Raw genomic sequence first — 20,659 nt, 5'->3', positions numbered from 1 at the left:
CTGAACTGCACATGCCCATCCAGCAGAGCCAGAGCCAGGAAGTCCTTGCCATGGGCATTGCCATTGTAGAGGAGCAGTCCCTCAGTCTCCAGCGCCCGGAATTCCAGTGCCAGGCGCAGTGTGTGGTAGGCCCGGAGGGTGGGGAAGGCCAAGAAGGAGTGGCCCTCGAAAGCAGGAACAGAGGGGAATTGTACTGCAGGGAACAGATAGAGCTGAGCTAAAGGAGTGCCTGATACTCTGGCTCCACCCTCTAGCCATATCCCAGAGCCCTCCAGCATTGAGTAACCTTACCCTCCTCACAGAAAGTGCCACCCCTGCCTGCAGTGCAGCTGCAGGTGAAGCCCTTGCCAGAATCCTGGTCCCGGCAGGTGCCTCCATGGAGGCAAGGTTGGGAATCACAGGGCTTGTGTGGGGGCTGTTGAGGGCCTGGGGTCCGAGGTTGGTGAGTGCTGGGGGCAACTGTAGGAGGTCGGCGTGTGGTTAGTGGTGCTGTGGTTCTGCCAACAGGCCAGCTGGTGTGACTGGGGTAGACTCGTGGGGTGACGGAGGCAAACAGTCGGCTCACGGTGGTGGCTCTGGCTGTGGCAGCTCCCGTAAAGAAAGTGGGAAACCAGTCTGCAGGGAAGGATAAATGTTAGGTAGGTGAGAAGAACACACGGAATGCAAAGTGAGAAGGCAGGACAGGCAAGATAAGAAGGTCTAACCTGACACTCACCAAAGTCTAAGAATCGCACATGATCCTGCAGAGGCCTCCTCACTGCCAGGGCCCATGGTCTGGACACTTGGATCTGTCGGAGCAGGGCCTGGCCCACATCTGGTGCCTGGAAGGCTGTGGCTAAGAAGAAAAGGGTCCTGAGCAGGGCCTGGCTCCATGTAGTCCATACCCAACATCTCCCATGAGGTGAATTGGGGCTTACTAGGGTCAAAGTGAACGTCCACGATGGCACGGACTAATTTGCCAGGCCCCAGGTCCCGCAGGTGGACACTCCAGAAGTCCTTCTTGACATCTGAATTCCGGAATAGGTGGTCCAGCTGTGGGCAGGTAATGGGTGAGGGCAGTAGGTACTGTCTAAACCCAATTACAATCGGTTCAGTTCAGTCAGTCATCCGGGTCTGTCCTAAATGGACACCCCACAAACCCTCATACCGTGCTTTCAATGCTCCTTGCGGTCTCCCCAAACAACTCTGACTTGGGGTCAGCCATCTCAGGTGTGTAGAACAGCTCCTGTCCCTCGACCCCCTCAAGCTCCAGCACTCCCTGGAATGCCTTGGTAGCTGTGGGGGAGGGGCAGTGAGGCCCTGCTAATACCATCTAGCCTCCTAGGCAGCCACAGAAGCAAGCTCCACAGCAAGCCATGTGGGGTGCAGAGCAGGGATGTTAGTCAGATGATCATGGGGTTAGTGAGTGGGGACCCCAGGGTAGGACTGGTGTCAGTTACCAGGCAATTCCTAGGAGCAGGCGCCCCAAGCTGGCTTTTAAGGAGAAAGATGGGTTAGCTATAGGGTCCTTGGCATAATCTCATATTGAGTGGTTGAGACCAGAAGGCACATGTGTGCCAAATCTCCAAACCCCCACACACTCAAGTGCTGAAGCCAGAACATTATAACCTGCTGTCACAAGATGAAGACAGTACTCCTGGTATGTCTACACCGTCCCAAGCTCACCCCCTTCCCCGTTCTTCACTTACCAGGACAGTTGGAGCCTTCAGAGTCCAGTGAGGGTGTCTTGCCATCTGAACAGCAGCCCAAAGGTGAATTGTAGCAGGAAGCCCTCTCAATGGGTGGCCCATGGGTCACCACAATGTTGCCCACAGGGGGCTCGAGTCCTGGGGAAATGTAGTCTAAGCACGGCCCTGGGTAGGAGCCACTCTTGGGCTCTACCCCCACATCACCCTCAGACCTGCCCACACGCCCCTGAAGCCCTGCTCACCCCCAGACCCGCCCCCACTGGCCTCCTCATCTCCGCTCAGCTCCTCATCGCCACTCCCATTGGTGCTGCCAGATTCACTGAAGACTGATGTGGTGAGACCGGTTACATCCGTGGATGCTAATGGAGGCACAGTCAGCACAGGCCATGGAGTGCTCCTGGGGATGCTGACTGTGGTCTGAGGTCGTGATGTGGGTAGTGGGGTGAGCCAATCACGGGTAGTACTACTGGGAGCCAGAGGAAGGCCGCTGTTGGGGGATGGCTGCGCCTCGCTCAGGACATGCCTCGGGGTAGTCATAGATGCAGATGCTGGGGAAGCTTCAGGAGCAACGATCTCTGTAAACAGAGGGATGTTAGGGGCTGGAGTCAGGACAGTCAAATCCTAGTTTGTTCTAGGTAGTTGCTCCAGGTCCTTACCCTGGCAGGGGCCAAGACTCTGAGTGAAGATGTCCAGACCCTGACGACAGGCAATACTTTTCAACTGGCACTCATTGCCATATGTGACACCATCTGATCCACAGACCTGGGGTACAGAGAAAGGATGCTTGGGAAAGGTCTCCTCACCCCCACCACTCTCCACATATTTCAGTCCTTACCTTGGTAGAGTTAGCCTCTGGGCACGTGAGGGTTGGGCAGACACAGTGGGCAAAACCGGCCTCCTCTACGCAGGAGGCACCAAACTCACAGTGCATCTCCACACAAGTCACAGCTGTCACGGAATCTGCGGTAGGCAGAAAAGATCCCTTCCAACTCAGGAACTCCCACCCTCAGCATAGGAAGTCCTGGGGTCAGCACCAGTCCTGGTCCTTACCTGCTTCACAGCCAGTCTGGCCCAGGGCTTGACCATCTGGACATTGCCCACACTTGGGACCAGCCACACCAGGCCTACAGGAACACAGGCCAGTCATTTGCTCACAGTCATCCCTCACAGCACCCCGAGGGTCACAGCTGCAGGCTGGGGGAGCGAGAGGAAGAATCTATAGTTTAGTAGCCCCCCTCACACCTGCCGCCCCAGAGTCCTACCAGGTATTGGTCAGGCCAAGACATGAACAGTGATGGGGTAGACAGGCAGCAGTGCTTGGAGCTCTGTTACTCACGAGTGCAACCACTGTGACCATCAGTGACAATGCCACGGAAGTTCCAGAAGCCAGGCTCACAGCGATCACACCTGAGGCCTCCCACACCTGGTCGGCAGGAGCACTGGCCTGTGGCTGGGTCACAGGTGCCACTGTAGGAGCCATGTGGGTTGCAGTGGCAGGTGCCTACAAGAGGAGAAAGTACTGGTCATGGAAGACGTCCAGCTCTGTCAGACCATGGTCAGACCAGGTTCAGGTACTCACTGGGACAGCCAGCGAAGCCTACACCCTGGGCAGCAGTGACATTGTCTTGGCAGCAGCCATAGGGGGTTTGGGCACAGTGGGGGAGTGCCATAGGTAGCAGTGGAGCCAAGGTAGGACCTGAGGAGAAGTGTACAGAATTCAGATTTGATGTAGTGCTAGATGTTTATCCTAAACTCAATTATTTTGCCTCAGTGATTCCTGCCACATGAGTCATCCTTCTTGACATCAATTCCCACTGGGAATCCAAAATCTGGGGCTGTCATAGGTAAAATCAGCATATCACATATGAAGACAAAGTAAATGTAGAACCCGAAACCCACAAAACGTAAGAAGCCACATTCATACCCCCATGTACACATACATTACTGGAGTCTCAAACACATAATACAGATATAAGAGTGCACATAAATGAAGATACATTTATACGCATTCACTATATTCCTCAAAACATTATTTATTCCTGTGCATATACATGTGTGTATATACACAAACATAAATCAGCACAGTCTTCTTTCTTCCTTCCTCCCTTCCTTCATTTCAACACAGGAGTTCTCTGTGTAGCCCTGGCTGTCCTGGAACTCCCTCTGTAGGCTAGCCTGAAACTCAGAAATCTGCTTGCCTTTGAGATTAAAGGCAAGCACCACCATTCCCAGCCTGTCTTCAATTTCTTTTCTATAAGAGTGGTATCCCTTTAATTCCCTGTGGCCTCCATTTAGAATCCCAATCTGGCTCATAGAAAGTGAGTGTTTGGTGTACAGCTTTAATTCTAGTACCCAAGGGACAGGAAGCAGGCAGAGCTATGAATTCAAGGTCAGCCTGGTCTACATAACTAGTTCCAGAACAGCTAAGGCTATCTATGTAGAGAGACTCTGCCTCAAAATAGATATAAATAACAACAGCAAAAAGAAAACCAAAATAAATAAATAAAATTAAAAAACAAAAGACAAAGCTACCGTCATCATCAACAAGAATAATGCAAGTCACCACAGTACGTGAGCATGCCCATAGCCTTTAGCCTTAAGTCTCTGTCACGCACCATAGAACATGTAAACACAGTGAAACAGAAGCACAAATGCATCGAACATGCCATTACATGCCGGATGTGTTTGGCACAGCTACTCACCACGGCAGGCTCCCTGAGCAGTAACATATAGTTCTTGCTGTGACTCACACCTGGCCTTCTTCAGGTCACACTCAGTGTTATAGGTGATCCCATCTGAGCCACACACCTGGAGAAATGGGGTCAATGAGGGCAGCCTTGACCCCCTCCTCAGAGCATCCACCCTGGAGCCATGGGAAGCTGTGTTACTCACTGGGCTTCTAAGAACACTCTGGCAGCTGAAGTCACAGACACATGGCCCATCCTCCGAGTCCTCATCCCAGACACCACCATGCTGCCGGCACAGCTCCTGCTCACACTCATTGTCTTCCCCAGAACCGGAGCCCCCTGAGCCACACTCAGCTGCAGAAAAAAAGAGCAGTCATCTATGAGGTCTCCATCAGAGACTGAGGTCTAGGGGTTCACACTAGTTACCTGAGCTTACCCTGCTCACATGGCCCTGCACGGACCTCTTCAATTTGTACCTGCTGCTGACAGGCAGCTTCTCGTAGCTCACAGGCACTGAGGTAGGTGACGCCATCACTGCCGCACACAGGGCCGGGTGGGGGGTGCTCACAACGGGGACACACACACTGTCCAGCTGAGCACACAGCCCCAAAGGCACAAACTGTGTCTCCACAAGTCTCTACAGGAGATAGTAAAAACAGGGGTAAGCGTGATTCCCTGATGGAATCATGGGAGCTTATCCCTTCTGGTCCCACTCACGGCAGTGTCCAGCTGAGGCCACATGTAAGCTGATCTGGTGTGTACAGGCGTGGACATGCAGTTCGCATTCACTAGCATAAGTGCGTCCATCAGAACCACACACGGGCTGGGCTGAGGCCACACATTCAGAGGGGCACACACAGCGTCCAGTCTCCATCTCGCACAAGGATCCAAAACGGCACTGCCCGCATCGGTCTGGGGAGGAAGCTCTGTCACCACGCTGACCAAAAGCCTCTTCCCGACCCAACCCACTTGCCCACCACTGACCACAGGGTCCTCTGCGGGCCACCCGGATTTCCCTCTTGAGGGCACAGGCCATGGATTCCAGCTCGCACACACTGCCATAAGTGACATTGTCATTGCCGCATACAGGATCGTAGACACCGGAACACACCTGCTGGCACTCGCACACAGCTTCCCCGTTCTTCACTGTGCACACTGCCCCAAACGCACACTGCACTCCATGGCATGGGGATGGAGTCTGGTCTGGGGAGGAGGTGGTACTCAGTCCACACTCTTCTCCAGATGTGGGAAAAGCCCACTCCCATGCAATAGCCCCTCTTCAGGGTGGGAATGGTGGAGGAAGACCTAGATGCACAGGACACAGCAGAGAAAGGGACAGACACACAACAGAGATGGATGGGGACATATGAGTTTCTGACTGTCCATAGCAGGTCACTGACCCTGGACCACCAGCAGCCCTGGGATATCATGCACATGGGGGTTGAAACTTTTCCCCCATAGATGGGAAAACCCTGTACCCCACAATCACAGACTACACAGGGAAGAGGGTGTCTGTCAACTTGCTCTGAGGACCAGAAGGCCAGGCAGTAGCAAGCCACTCCCCCCAGCCGCGCCGGGGGCAGACCTCAGGCTGTGGGCTCCTGGCGGGCAGGCGCGTCACCTCATCCTGCCAGCAGATCAGGCTGGAAGACACAAGAGTCGGAGCCGAGAGGGAAGGAAGGACCAAGAAGAGACAGATGCAGAAAGAAAGATGGACAGAGGACTGACCAAGACAGAAAGCAGAGGCAGGCAGGACCATAGAGGCCCACAGCCCCAATGGGACCTGCAGGCCACTGCCCAATTTCCTCTACCCTGTCCCTCAAATCCCAAATTACAATCAACATCTATGAGGCTTGAACTGCGCTGTGTTCCCAGAACAAGGAATCTCCAGCACCACCTCCATTCCAGCCCACCCAAGTAGTCCGTGCCCCGTGCAGTACGGAGACTGATGATAATGGACCAGAGGACCTGCTGGTGTAGCAAGGCCAAGTGCACACTGCCTTTGTCCCATCTCTTAGGTTCCCCGGTTCCCCTTCTCACAGCCTCCACATGCCAGCAACCCTCCCCAAGTGACCCCAGCCCAGGACTCCAGGAGGTACATGACAAGGAATGGACATGGTGTATGACAGGGACAAGGAATATGATGCAAGACCAGCTATTCCCAGCTGGATCCCAAGTTGCTCACCACACGGGCCCTGGTGCTTGGGGGGAATGGCACGCTGTTGCCGACACTCAGCCTGTTGGCGCCAGCAGTCATTGTCATATGTGTGGCCATCCTGAGCACACACGGGCCTGTAAGCCCCATCACAGATGACACGATCGCAGGAGCAGTGAGGACGGCCACGGCGGGACAGGCATACAGAGCTGAACTGGCAGGTCTCTGGGCACTGGTCTGGGAACAGCAAAGGAGATCACATAGGCCAGAGTATCACGCCAACTGTCTACCATGTACGGAGTCCTCACGGGCACCTGACATTGTAAGGACATGAAGTATGCAGGACTAGGTCCTAATGAGGCACAGTGGCAGGGCTGGACAGTCCTCGGGGAGCACGAACCTCGAGTCTGGCACTGGCCAGAGCGTACTTTCTGGAGGAGCAGGCCACGGGTTGCACCGATACGGCCCATGACACAGTCATTTTCATAGGTGACTCCATCATCTCCACAGATAGGTGTATGTTTGGCAGGGCAGTTCTCTGGCCGCAGAAGCATCTCTGGGAGTCGTGTACGTGGGTTCACACGGCAGACGTGGTTCGGGTCTGACAAGCTGCCCTGGCAGGGGTCTAGGGTCCGAGGGTAGAAATGAGGGGCTGTCACCACTGCACATAGAAGACTCATGTATGGGAGAAGCAATGTATAGTGCTTCGCTTACCACAAGGGCCATCAAACTTCTTGAAGATGTGCTCCTGGCGGGTACAAGCATGACGGAGCAGCTGGCACTCACTAGGGTAGTCAATACCATCACTGCCACACACAGTACCATCAGGAGCCCCAAAGCAGGTAGTGGGACACAGGCATGAGGCAGTCTGTCCATCGGCTGAGGGTACACAGGTGCTACCAAAACTGCAGGTCACATTGGCACAGGGGTTCCGGGACCCTGTGGGTTTACAGGTGATGTCATGTTGATTTTCCACTGCCCTCCCCCACGCCCACACTCACTTACCACAGGGTCCTTGGCGAAGCAGGCGAATGCGCCGTTGCTGGTTGCACTGTGCACGCTGTAGCTCACACTCATTGCTATAGGTGGAGGCATCCGAGCCACACACAGGAGCCACAGTAGCGGGACAGACATTCTTCTTGCACACGCAGGAGGCCTGGCCTGGATCCTCGACACTGGGTTCACATACAGCACCAAAGCCACATAACATTCCCCTGCATACTGAGTTTAGACCAGAGGAAGGGTATTCAGAGGCAGGCTGGCCAGAAGTCACTGCTAGCTCCACACACCCATGAGTCCTTGCATCAGTCTGTTTGTGCCCAAATCTCATGGGAAGATCCATATTTACTTATTCACATGACTAATCTCACCCCAAACACACAAGCACCAACATCCTACAATTGAAAGTCAATACACATGCTCAACCTGGAAGGCTCCTAGAACTTTCCTTATGGGAGAACAGTTTCCCTCACCCGTACTCTACCACTGTAGAGAGTTCATATCCTGACGCTAGGTCAAAGCATTCACTTCCGGCACACTTCCATGTCCCTGACACATAGTAGAAGGGCCCCAGCACATGCCTTAGCTCCACCCACATAAGCTCCAACTTAGGTGGGTTCCTGAGGTTGCGCTGGAAGGGTCTTGAAGGATCTGTGTGAGGACATACACTGAGGTGTCTATGAAATCTCAAAGAGCCCTGCCACTGTTAACTCGAGGAGACTGAGAGGCGTGAATAAAGGAAGCTGGCTGTGGGTGTTACATCTGTCTGTTTGTACTCACAAAACTCAGACTAACCTCATCTTACGTTTCTTTCTTAGGGGTTGCTTCTGTATCCACTTGACACCTGCTACCTCCCAGTAAAGTAAGGACCACCTTCACAGTCTTCTGAGGACTCCCAGCCTCTTTCACCTTCCTCCAGGACTCATGGGCACTATGTACTACTTGGAGTCTGGAACCTTGTGCCACATAGACCCTTTCCTCCTTTCATTGCTCCCTCCCCGACCACCTCTCTAGTAGGTCTCTTTTTCCTCCAGAAGTAGTATTCTGCCTGCCCCAACCTGTACTCTCTTTCTGTCTTTTCTCCCTCAAACTCTTTTCTCTGCTTATTCCCCGGACCTTCCAAGGCCCCCATAGTCAGCTTCTCCCATTTATAATAAATCCTATAAAACTTCCCACCCAGACTCAAGTTGGCAGTGGCATAGGTCTCTCTGCAAACACACCTTCTGTCCTTCTGGGCCCTTACTTCAAATAAAAAAAAGTCCTCATTCAAGTCCTGAGTCTTTGCCCCCTATATTCAGTCCCACACACCCATTCACAGTTTCCTAACATTGTAGTCTCAGGGTTGCAAATGTCCAGATCACGATAACATATCGTTGCTGAACCTCTACAGCAAACAGCCTATGACGTTGGCTCAGGGAAAGGGCCAGGTGCTGTTCACTAAGCCCACAAAGAAAGTGGACACTGGTGTATTCAAAGTTCAGATACCCATTGGAGAAGCAAGCCTTCCTAAGGACAGCACTGGGGCTGAAACCCTCTGAGAAGATGAACCATGAGCTGGGTAGACCTCTTAAGGGCTACAACTACCTATATCTACTAAGTGTTAAATTAGGTATAATTATCACCTCACATCATGCTCAGAAATGAACCAGAAGTCTTAGATATCTTCTGGGACGGCAGGGTACATTGGGGGGGGCTAGAGCCAGCCACTGTCAAAGCAATGGCTTACCAGCCTCTCTTGATTGTTTGAGTAGCTTTCCCTCTGCCAGAGAGGAAGGGTGAAATTATAGGAACCTCTACCTGTCTTCCCTAGGACCTGCTTTGTGTTTGGTTTACCCTCCTTAGCTCTTAGAGCCAGGTGATCCCACACTGTGCCCCCTTTCCTTCCTGTAAATGGGGACAATAAGTACCTACTCCCAGAGCTAGAGATTTGCCAATATCTGCAAAACTTAAGAGAGGGGCCCCCGAACAAGTACAGGGAAGAGCATATAGTAACAGAGTTGTTAGTACCAACAGCCTTCTTCGTCTTGGCTCAAAATAAACATATATTACGTCCACCAGCGGTCTCTTTTCACGGCTGGCCAATACTTCTCTCCCTGTTACCACCCTCACATTGGGCCTTCTCTAACTCAAGCCTTCTGAATGAAAGTCTCATACAAAATTCAACAAGCACTTTCTGGGGCAGAGCTTTCTGGATGCACTCTTTGACTGTTGACCAAGGTGCCCCCGAGGTTCAGTCTCTGGGTCTGTGCCTGCACCCAGTTCCTTGGCTGATTGATAGTTTCTATACTTCTTGAACCTCTCTATCAGGTTATCTGGCCTAGTCAATCTCCCCCAGGTCTCAAACCCACAGCCAAGGGCAGCTTTTCATTCCTTCATTCACAAGACCCACAGTTAACTCTACAAGTATAAGATTCTGTCTTATAAAACAACAGTATGAAAGAATGATCCCTTAAGCCAAGGCAATACCTGTTTTATTGAAGTTTATGTGCATTTCTTCCCCACAGGACTAAGAGATCAAAAAAATTTTTTTTCCTTTTTGTTTTTTGTTTTTTTTTTTTGACACAGGATTCTCTTTATAGCCCCGGCTATCCTGGACCTTACTTGCTCTGTGATCCACCTGCCTTTGCCTGTTGAATGTTTGGATTAAAAATGCATACTAATCCTAGCACTTGGAGGCAGACAGGAGAACCTCTTTGAGTTGGAGGCCAAGCCTGGTCTACAGAGCAAGTTCCAGGACAGCCAGGGCTGTTACACAGAAAAACTCAGTCTTGGAAAAAAAAAATAGTGCACACCACCACATATGGCCAAAACAAGTTTTTTCTTTTTGTTGTTGTTGTTTTTGTTTGTTTATTTGTTTTTAAAACAGTATTTCTCTGTGAAGCCTTAGCTGTCCTGGAATTTGCTCTGTAGACCAGGTTGGCCTTGAACTCAGAGATTTACCTGTGTGCCTCTGGAGTGCTGGGACTAAAGGTGTGAGTTACTACTTCCTGGCTCCCAAAACAAGTTTCTTCACTAAATGTTAGAACAGGCCCAATCTGAGACCACCTGCAGATAGGTATGGATGAAGTGGTTTACACACATGCACATCACTACAGCAGGCTGTGCTGTTTTCATAGCTTTGGACCTCAGGTACCACAAGTGTCATCGTGCATGTATCAGGAAAGGAAGCAGAGGTTCAGTCCTCATCTGTGCTCCTGGTCACTTCCCCACACTGTCTCTCATAAACACACCTGGACACCTATGATTCCACAGTCTCTAATGGAGCATATCGGAGTCCTCCAGTAAGTGTCCCCCTTAGCACCTGTGGAACTTCTCCATGGCCCCATAGTTTTCCATCCAGGCAACCTTCCCATGTGGTGCTGGAGGCGTCCTGTACTTTTTATATCTACCACAGTGGTAGAGAGTAAATTTAACTTCTTTCCTAGTCTTTGGTAGGTTGGAGATGGAACAGATGGATGCCCGTGAGCCATGGCCTGTGTCTAAAGTGTACAAAGTAAATGCTGGATATCATTAAGGGGGCTTGCGTGTACCATTGTGGAGAATGCAGTTTATGTAAGGGAAAGAAGACATCTGGCAGTTTTGGAGGTTTCAGAAGAAGCTGAAATTACCAAGAAGGAAGATCTCTTCTCTCCTGAGCCTACCTTGAATGTAGACAGATCTAGGCCTCTTGCCCCTCTTGCCTCTATAACACTCAGACCTAACCTCATGCACCATACTGAAGGACACATTCTACCTACTAGCAGCCCTCCCCACTGGGAGTGATGTGGTCCCTTTTTAAAAAATGTGGAGAAGTGAGAGTCACTTCCTCCTGCTTCTCAGTCCAACAGACAGACTGCTTACTCATCCACCAACCCAGCCAATAGTCTCTGCAACTCTAATAACAGTGAAGGTCACAGAGCTCACAGTGGGTCCTACTGCCTTGATAGTAACTTCCCACCTGGGGGCATAGCCTCACCACACTACAACCCAGTCTGGGCTTGGTGTCAGGGACTAAGACTTGGGGCCATAAGAAGAGACCAGGATTAGGTCAGAAGTACCTATCACTCACTACAAGCCTCCATTTCTATTATACTCCAACATCGCCCAACTAGGCCCAAAGCCTATTGGCAAGTATGTTGGTTATAGATGGCCTTTCCCCACTTGGCCATCAAAAGGGAGGAGAGACCCTCTGATATCCTGCATCTGTATCAAGTTCCAACTTTTGGATGCCTGGGGTCCCCATTCTCAGGGAAACTGCATACCTGGTTTTACATGTTGTCGAGGCTCCCCGAGAGCCCTGACTTCCCAGTATAGAAAGGAAGGAGGGAGGCCCTGCCAGTACCAGGATACCTCCACTACTCTCAAGACCCAGGAAGTGACCCTGACTATCTATGTAACCCAGGGCTCCTTCCTAGAAAGACATTCCTATTATCAGAATGATACCCACAATCTCAATCCCAGGATTCCTTGATATTCCCATAACCCATATTCTGGTCGAAAGAGAAACCATGGATGGGCATGGTAGCATGTACCTTTAATCCCAGGACTTGAGAGGCATAGGCAGGTGGACCTCTGTGAATATGAGGCTAGCCTGGTCTACAAAGTGAGTTCCAGGGCAGCCAAGGCTATTTAGAGACTTTGTCTTAACCCCTGACCCCAAACCAAAAACTCCAGAAACCATGGCTTTGTCATACATGAGATAACACCAGACATGATTTCAATAAAACTAGTCGGTGCCCAGGCAGCACAGTTGATGGGGTAGCAGGTAACAAGGAGGACAGAGCTGGGAACTGTACCCCACTTGCAGTAAGGAGCCAGGCTGGGCTAGCTGAGATACAGTCTATCCCTACTAGTCTCTGCTTCCTTTGTAACACGGTCAGTTCCTCTTCTCTTTATCATTAGCTTAGTTACAGAAGCCTATGTACTAGCAGCCCCTCTGGGAGGGCTGGCTCCAGCCCACAATGCCATAAGAAAGGTCAGCCAGCCCCTTCCAGCATTTGCTTCCTCCCCCACCCCAGGGGCAAACCTAGGCCCTTTAGCACTCAAACAGCTGTCACTGGCTTTACTGAGCCCTCCCCCCACTACCCAACCCACTTTCCCTTCTATGCTTCTCTGTTTCCAGCCCCACCCTTTCCTGAATAGGAAAAAAGACAAAGAAAAGGGATCCCTCCAGAAACAGACTGACTTCAGCAGCGCTACATCCAAACCTCACACAAATCCTCTGACATCATCTCTCAACTTGTAGGTTCTAAGACTGGCCCTGTTCAGGAGTATTGGCCATCACCTAAAGGCCCCCGTGGAGTCCCTGGAAGGAATCCAGGTTCCCTTGTCCAGCTTCCCGCTCCAGTTACACCTGGTGTACACACTACAAAACAGCCCTAATCCCGGTAACCCTGTCCATTTTCACCCCATTATCAGTGTGCCAACCACCTGCCTCACCACCGTCACTCACCATCAGGAGGCATAGGAGGCGCTGCTGTGAAGTGGGTTCCAGGTTTGTCTAGAAGGGGGAAAAAAAGTTAGGCTTCTTTGAGCAGGTGCACTGCCCACTTACAAACACTCCTCAAGGTTCTAGTTATAATCAGCAACGCTCAGAAGGTCACTGACCAATGCAGGCCCTGGACTTTTCTCTGCCCCTTGAACTTCACAGTCACCTGCTTTCTCTGGCTAAGTCCAGTTCTTGCCCCTACTCCCAATCCCAGCACTGATGCATCCTTGCCTATTCCCACAGTTTTCTTCAGCTCAGGTCGAAGGTCTGCACCATCAGAAGTCTAAGAATAGGTTATAAGAGGCTCTGGAATTTAGTGTGACCTATCCAGTATCCAGAAGGAAAAGGTGCCCCATCTACAACAAGCCCTGGATTTGATATGACCCTGCCTGCCCTGAAACCCTTGGTAACTGAGATGAGGGGCTCAGTGAGCAGAACAGGGGTACATCCAGCAGCCACGTACAGTTGCTGAGGAAAAGTAGCACTGCAAAGCCCAGCGTGGAAGTAGCCAACAGGATCAAGCAGATGTTGCAGGGGATCATGAAGTACCGAACCAGCAGGGAAGCACCAGGCTGCTGCCTGGGTCTGTGTTCCAGTGGCAGAGGAGGCATGATACAGCTCTAGCCCACTTCCTGGGTGTAGGGGTTCTTATGGAGTGCCCTTAGGCCTCTTCGGAGCTACTCCCCCCATGCTGGATGCCCTGGAGCAGCAGATGGCAGCTGTGATCTCAAAGTTTAGCCAGTTATGGCTGGGGGAGCACCAGGCCCTCCCCAGCCCTCCAGGATCATGGTGGGAGATAAGCAGAATTCTCTCCAAGTAGAAATCCCAAATGTGAGCTCAGAAGCAGGCAAACGAAGATGGAGAGCCAAGGCAACCCCTGTTGGCTACAATTCTTCCGCCCACTAGCCAGTGCTGTCTGTCCTCTGTAGCCTCTGGAGTCTGAAATGCAGGGAAGGCCCCAGAGACCACGGGTGCCGGTGCAGGGCCTGTCTGCTCCTGCCTAGCAGAGGCGGGAGCACGATGGCAGCAGCGGGAGGAGCAACCGCTTGGCTTTGAAGCGAGAATAAAGAATCGCGGAGGCGCCTGCCCACCTCCAGTAGCAGTGGCAGTGGTGGTGGTGGCGGCGGCGGCGGCGGCGGCGGCGGCGGCGGCAGCGGCGGCGGCAGCAGCAGCAGCAGCAGCAGCAGCAGCAGCAGCAGCAGCAGCAGCGGCGGCTCTTGTCCTCGCTCGGTTGGGGCAGTGACTGAGGGGCGAGGGAAGCCGAGGGGGCGGGGGCGGTGAGCAGAGACAAAGGAAGATGTCTCTGGGGACTTTAGCGTCCACAGGGAGTCGCAGTTGGGAGCAAAAAGGCTGGGGTGGATTAAGATCAGGATGCAAGATGTACAAACGGGGACAGAGCAGTTTGGGGTAGAGGTAGAAGCTTGGGGAGGGTTGGTGGTGGTGTTGGTAAGAGGGCAGAGACCAAGGGAGGAGCAAGTGATGGGAGGGCAATGGGTCTGGAAATCGGAGAACAAGGGAGAAGTAGGAGAGAGACTAAGTGTTTTCATAGGGGAGCAGAGGTTGGGCCTGAAGAAGAGGCAGTTGCTTGGCCCCCATCCCATGACAGTTACTGAGGAAGGTGGGCAGGAGGCAGCCAAGTGGGAGGGTCAGCTGAGGCTGCTGTGCTGGCAGAAGCAGTCCTCCTTTATCACTCTTTATGCCTGTCTGGGTTGAGAGGTCTGCTTGTGTTTATGCATGCATTGTGCTAATGCCTGTTGTTTCTGATCCTGCAGGCTCTGTCCTGGCATGGAGGCTGGGGTCCCCAAGTGACATGTAAGGCACTCAGGTGGGTTACAAGCTGGAGAGTGAGGTGATGGGTTCAGAAATCATACCACCTACCTCTCCCCTGGTAATTGAAGATAACATCTTAAGCCACCCCATTCACTCAGCTCCCCAGCAATGAGAAAACATGCAAATAAGTCCATGCAAATAGCTGTGGAATTCTTGCCACCCCTGGAGGCTGTCTGGAGCACACCATCCATCCCCAAGCTACTTTGCAGACTCCAGCAGGGTCATATGGAGCAAAGGGTTTGGGATAGAGGCACAGCCCACCTAGGTTCTATGAGGGAGCTCCTTTCCTGGCCTCTGTGGGAAAAGATCCCCCAGCTGTCCACAAGCTTGGGAAGTATGCAGGTTCTGCACTATCCCCACTTGACATAGCCCCCTCCTGCTAAGTCTTCATCTCAGCTGAAATCACACTAACAGCCCCCATACCAAACACTTGGGTTATACTAACTGGTTCACAGCATTCACAACTCAAGACTCTAGTCAGGCTCCTGTATCTGCCCTCAGCAAGTCCCACTTTTTGGTCAACCAGCCTTTCTTGGGGCACTAAGACCCTACATTCATTCATATGTTGACTGGAAAAGGCTTACTTCTATATTACATACAGCTGAAATCTCTCCCAAGAGCCCCCTGGCCAGACACTTGGCACTCCCACTGTGCCCACACCCTTTTGATCTGTCAAACAGGTTTCTCTACCCCAGTTGATAACTGTATCTTTCCATCCTCTGGCCAGGCACAAAATGCAATCCTCCACTGGGTCATTCATTTGTCATCCATGGTAAGAGGTTTTCCATCTTTTGTGGCCCCCAATTCAATCTTCTAATGAACTCTTGAAGGAAACTCCAAAATAAAGTCTAAGACAGAATGAGATCTAACTACTGGGAAACTCCACTCCCAGACGGCCTCACCCTCTCCACAGGGGAGCCGTGGTTCCTACTGGACCCTGGCACTGCCAGTGACACAGAGGTAGTCTCTGTGATGCTAGCTCCCAAGTACCAGAAACAGGGTCTCAGTTCTTAGCTCTCAGTACAGGGTTTGGCCTAGAAAACCAAGAGAACTTCGAATCGGAGAGCCCAGCACGGCTCATATACATCTTCTGTTTGCTTCCCTGCCCCATAGAAAGTGCCAGAGAGCAAGCACCCTAGGCAATCAATGCCCAACAGGCCACACGATACTGTTGGGTATGTTTCAGCCCTGGGATGTCCCAAGTGTGCTCTCTGCAGGAAGCACAGGAACCAGGGTCTTGGAGGGCTGGGCCCCACTAATAGTAGGAACCCCAGGCAAGAGCTGGCAGAAGAAGCCTCAAGGGATCTTGGGAAATGTGCTGCAGTCTTTGCCTGCCCCCTTTCACCAAGCAGAAACCCCGAGATCTGCCACTAAAGAGGTCTCAATAATTTTTTTCAGTGCTCATCTGGGGCTCTAGTCAGTCCTGGGCAACATGGGAATGGGGCTTGAGGTTTATTGGGCCTAGCCATGGGAAAGGGAACTAGGCAGGCCGCCTGGCCCCACCAAACCCAGTCAGTGTCTGAGCCCCCTGCAGGGGCAGGATGCCTTCAAAAAACAAAGAGCCTTTGAGGCTCTAGGCCAGTGGGGGGAGGGGAGCACAGGCTACTGGAGTTATTTTGGGATCTTTAGACAAAATCATTCAGCCTAGACTGAACCAGCAGTCTCATGCCCAGGAATGAACAGGATGCTGATCCAGGCTTACCCCTCTGGGCTCACATCCTACCAACATGAAACCACATATATGAGCCAAGACACTAAGTACTCCTGCCTTCCAGCAGTCACTGAAACATGCATGCAGGAATGGCATCCCCCACCTGTCAACATACACTAGACATTCTTTGTGTAGCACAAAGCTTGTCCCTCATTCCCAGGCATAATGGGTGTGGCCCTATGCTCTGGTACTTCTCAGGACCAGAGGAGGTTGGGGGATGGGGCCTGGAGAGGGTACAGAGTCCAGCCACAGTTAGCTCACTGGTCCCATTCTCATGCAGATAACCCCTTTGCCCTTCCTAGATAGCCTTCAACTCCCTCAGAAAATGTTAGAAAAGAGAAGTTGGCCGGCAGAGAGGAGCCCATGGAAAAAGCTGCCTATCTGGACATTCAGCACACATTCATTCCCCAATGCATAGGTCTCACCCAGCAAGCAGACATGCCCCACCCTCTGACCTCTGGTCAGCCGGGGTGAGGCTCACCTACTCTCTTTGGTGGTGAGGATTTCTAGGCATGTATTGTTCAGGTTAATAGAGGTACTTGATGGAATTAGTTCTGGCTGCCCAGTGAGGCAGGGCAGTACCTTCCTAGATCTCTGGTGTTTGGCCTTTTCTCTCTTCTCTCCTCCCCTCAGCCTTAGACAAATAAGCTCTTCACAGCAGCACAGAGGCACTCGGCCCTGGTCCTCCAGAGTTTCTCTTGCCAGCTTCAGGCCTAGGTCAGCTCTGTCTGTACCCACCCACCCATCCACCCACCTGGACAGTTATCTTGCTCTGCAGTGTAGTTGGATTAAATTAAAATTTGGAATACAATAGGGCTGTCTTTTAGGGTAGCCAAGATGCTGCTAGACTGCTCCTTCTCTATTCCTTGGCTGGCTAGGCTCCTCGACCTAGGTCTGTTCAGACAAACTAATCAACTCATCTCTATCTCTCTGAGCAAGCTAGGTGTGTCTGTCTGGCCTCTGGAAGACATCATGGCAGTTTCAAATGAAGTCAGATGGGTGAAGTGAAACCTACACATCGACCAAGTGATGAGTGAAGCTGTCACTGGGTCAGAGTCTTTAACGCAGATCCTCAGTCTTTCAGATTTGAGAAATTCCACCACGGACCTGGGAATTTTCCAGAATGACCAAGAGCAGGCAGCAGAGCAGGTATTGGTGGAAAGGCAGTGAGGTCCCTCCTGTTCCTTAGGTGTACCCAAGCCCAGCTTTGCCAGGCCCTACCTATCTCCAGGAGGAAAAAGGAAGGAGCTAGGTGACACCCACATGTGACCAGTGCTCGGTGAGTCAGGAGACTTTGCCCCCTGCTCAATACTCCAGCTGTGCTGAGTTAGATTAGTGAGGGACAGGAGAGGGGATCGACACAGCAGGGGTCCTATGGCCCAGAGGTGCAGGTTTAGTTCTGGATGGCTTCATGGAGGCTGTGGGCAGCCAATTATTAGGATGAGAAAGAAAGGCAGTAAGGGGGGGGGATAGAGGGCTAGAGGTGCAGGAAGGAGGAAGCAGAGACAGATCTGAGAGGAAGGAGGCTGGGACAAGCAATAAGGAACTTTCCTATCGGAGAAGTGCTTGTGATCAGCAGATAGTTAGGAAGGCCAGCAAGGAATGGGATTAGCTTGCTCTCTCAGCCAGGGGACAGGCTGAGTAGTGGGGACTCTCCTTTCCTCACACTCACAGCAACTTATCTACTCTTTCCCAGGTGGCAGCACCTTTCATTCTTGGGAAGCCACCAAGCAGACGCCCCACGAACCCTATAGGGAATGGTTGTAAAATGGTGACTGGACATGTACAAGAAGGAACTGATGGAATTAATGATGAAAAACATCCTTATATCTGATGGTTTCCTTTTCAGAGTAGGGGACAGATATCTCAACCCTTCTACCAATATCGTGCTCTGTTCTTCCATATATGCTGAAACCTCAGCCGAGGGTACAGGCACCTGCACAGGCATGATGCTAGCCTACATTTTCTGGGACTTAGGACGCGGTGGTCAAGGGCACTCTCAAACTTTCCTCAGGCTAGCAACAGACAGAGGTCAGAGGGCTGTGTCAGCCTCAGGGTCTGACAGGCTTGTAGAGGTCAATGACGAAGTTCCCTGATGTACTGTCCTCACAGCAGCTCACCAAACACATCCTTCATTTTTTTTTTTTTAAATTTTTCGAGACAAGGTTGATTTCTCTGTGTAATAGTCCTAGCTGTCCTGGAACTCAATTTGTAGACCAGATCCTTTGCCTCCCAAGTCCCAAGTGCTGGGATTAAAGGTGTTTGCAACCACCACCCAGCCCCCAACCCTCATTTTAAATGTTTACAATACACATCAGCCACTCCTAGAGGTGACCCTGGCCCTCCTGCACAGCTGGACCCAACAGAACCCATAGCAAGCAGAGGTTGAGATTCACATGCACTTGAGGACAGTAACCAGGACCTGACCACTTCGAGGTAAACCCAGGAAAACCAAGACAGTGTAACTACCCCATCCCCCCAGCTGCCGGCCTAGGCATACATATGTATATAAAGTTCACACAGTTGGAAACAGCCTATCTGGTGAGGACAGAGCATCCCTGTCTTCCTTGCCTCCAGGCCTGGGAGGGGCCACGTCTATTCCTTAGTAAATTGCCCCTGCAGGGGGTCTTCCTCAGAGGAAATTCTCAGGACCTCGGCTGAGGATGGGAGGGGTGAGATCCCTCGATTCCCGGATCCTGCACCAGCTTCCAGTGGCCTCCTCCTGAACCCCAGAGAGTCCTCTTCCAGCTGGGAGCTGTCCCAGACGGGCAGGATTGCTATGATGGCTGTTGTGGTAGCCCCCTAGGCCAGTCTACCAGGGCTTCAATGGGTTAGGATTCTATATCCACCCTGTGGGAAAGAGCTAACCTGAGTCTCACAGGAGGAGAAAAAAGATAACTGTTTTCTACTGTTATGTGACTTCTGCCTCTTGGGCAAAGCAACCAGGCATAGGAAATAGAGAGTCCTTATCAATCAGTGATACAGGACCCTCTTGAATCTGTGGTCCTAAGTGTATCCTCCACCTCCTCTTTGAATACCTCCATCCTATTCGCTCCTACTTTACCTTGTAGGAAACTAATGAGTAACCACAGACCTGAACTGGGGTGAGGGTAGCCTTAGACCTGGGTCAGTGTCCAGTCTCTCAATTCCTCTGGTCCCATGCCCACAGGATTGCTATAAGGGGCTCAAGCAGGTAGGAACAGAATTTGCTTTATCCAGAAAGATTCATGTAACAGAAGTGGTTTCAAAACACCCCTCCCTGTTTCTAACTGACAGGGAGAGAGATGGGGGGGGGCATCTTGTCTGGGTAGGGATGAGTCTGGAAAAAGCCAAGAGTAAATTCCATCAGCCTCATCTTGTCTATTGCCTGCCTAAAGGGAGGCCATCTCCACAGAGCCAATAGTGTCCCTGATTGTCACCCACTGATTCCAGCAAGCAAGTCCACCCCAACTAGGCTCCCTCAGTGAGCCCAAAGATGAGACAAGTTCATTCCTGCCACCAGCTTCTCACTAGACCTCCCTGACATGGAAGAGAGAAGGCCCTTCCGGAACTACCTGGGCAGGCCCTTCTCTTTGGGCAAAAAGCAGTTGGGGTAGCAGCAAGTAGCCTCTAGCTCTAGCAGCCTCCAGCCTGGACATGCCTGGGGGAGGGGCCCTCAAAGAATTGTGGGTGGGGCTGTGGAGTGGTAGAGAACCTGGAGCCCAAAGGGAGGGCCACCCCCCCTCAGCAAAAGGAATGTGGGGGAGGTGAGGGGAAAAAAGTGGCAATGGGAGTCTAAGCCTAGCCGGGAGGGCAGTCCTCCCAGCAGTCTAGGGACCTTCGCAATATCCTAGGCAACCCAGGCCCAGCAGCCAGCCTTAGGTGGTCGGGCTGCTCCGATCCACTACCTTGGGACCTAGAGCTCCTCTACTCTACCTTCCTGAAAACCCTGGATAACAGAGACAACGCGGGCAGGACCAATCTGGCCGGCCCAGGACAAGGGAGTCACCAAGACCCCAGTTTCAGAATTGAGAAGGGCCAGGCTGGTCAGGTGCCAGGCTCACTCAACCAGGGCCCCCTGCCCTGTACTTGTGCCAGGCTTTGGCTAGAACAGACAATACTGTCTTTCTCTGCTCCTGGCTT

General features: G+C 52.0%; 1 protein-coding gene across 3 annotated transcripts in view; it reads right to left on the bottom strand.

Annotated features, from left to right (window-relative positions):
* Positions 1–20,659, bottom strand: part of Agrn (agrin) — a 31,757-nt gene that overhangs the window by 6,550 nt on the left and 4,548 nt on the right. For 2 of the 3 annotated variants that reach the window (XM_085690217.2, XM_048417639.3), the window contains exons 3-24: positions 12,961–13,008; positions 7,536–7,751; positions 7,245–7,469; positions 6,931–7,155; positions 6,561–6,767; positions 5,360–5,578; positions 5,093–5,287; positions 4,812–5,012; positions 4,581–4,729; positions 4,391–4,496; positions 3,268–3,384; positions 3,025–3,189; positions 2,739–2,882; positions 2,524–2,648; positions 2,345–2,450; positions 1,931–2,263; positions 1,689–1,826; positions 1,148–1,275; positions 918–1,032; positions 716–835; positions 292–615; positions 1–193 (exon numbers count right to left, since the gene is read on the bottom strand). In XM_085690217.2, the coding sequence (XP_085546343.2) occupies positions 1–193; positions 292–615; positions 716–835; positions 918–1,032; positions 1,148–1,275; positions 1,689–1,826; positions 1,931–2,263; positions 2,345–2,450; positions 2,524–2,648; positions 2,739–2,882; positions 3,025–3,189; positions 3,268–3,384; positions 4,391–4,496; positions 4,581–4,729; positions 4,812–5,012; positions 5,093–5,287; positions 5,360–5,578; positions 6,561–6,767; positions 6,931–7,155; positions 7,245–7,469; positions 7,536–7,751; positions 12,961–13,008 (3,799 nt within the window). Of the gene's footprint in view, positions 194–291; positions 616–715; positions 836–917; positions 1,033–1,147; positions 1,276–1,688; positions 1,827–1,930; positions 2,264–2,344; positions 2,451–2,523; positions 2,649–2,738; positions 2,883–3,024; positions 3,190–3,267; positions 3,385–4,390; positions 4,497–4,580; positions 4,730–4,811; positions 5,013–5,092; positions 5,288–5,359; positions 5,579–6,560; positions 6,768–6,930; positions 7,156–7,244; positions 7,470–7,535; positions 7,752–12,960; positions 13,009–13,459; positions 14,010–20,659 lie in introns of those variants that run through there. The other variant, XM_085690216.2, reaches the window with a different exon arrangement.

This window comes from Myodes glareolus, chromosome 6 (genome assembly GCF_982192425.1).
Source record: "Myodes glareolus chromosome 6, mMyoGla1.1, whole genome shotgun sequence".
Taxonomy (NCBI): Eukaryota; Metazoa; Chordata; class Mammalia; order Rodentia; family Cricetidae; genus Myodes; species Myodes glareolus.
The sequence above is the reverse complement of the archived record's forward strand: the minus strand, read 5'-3'. Positions and strand labels throughout refer to the sequence as shown.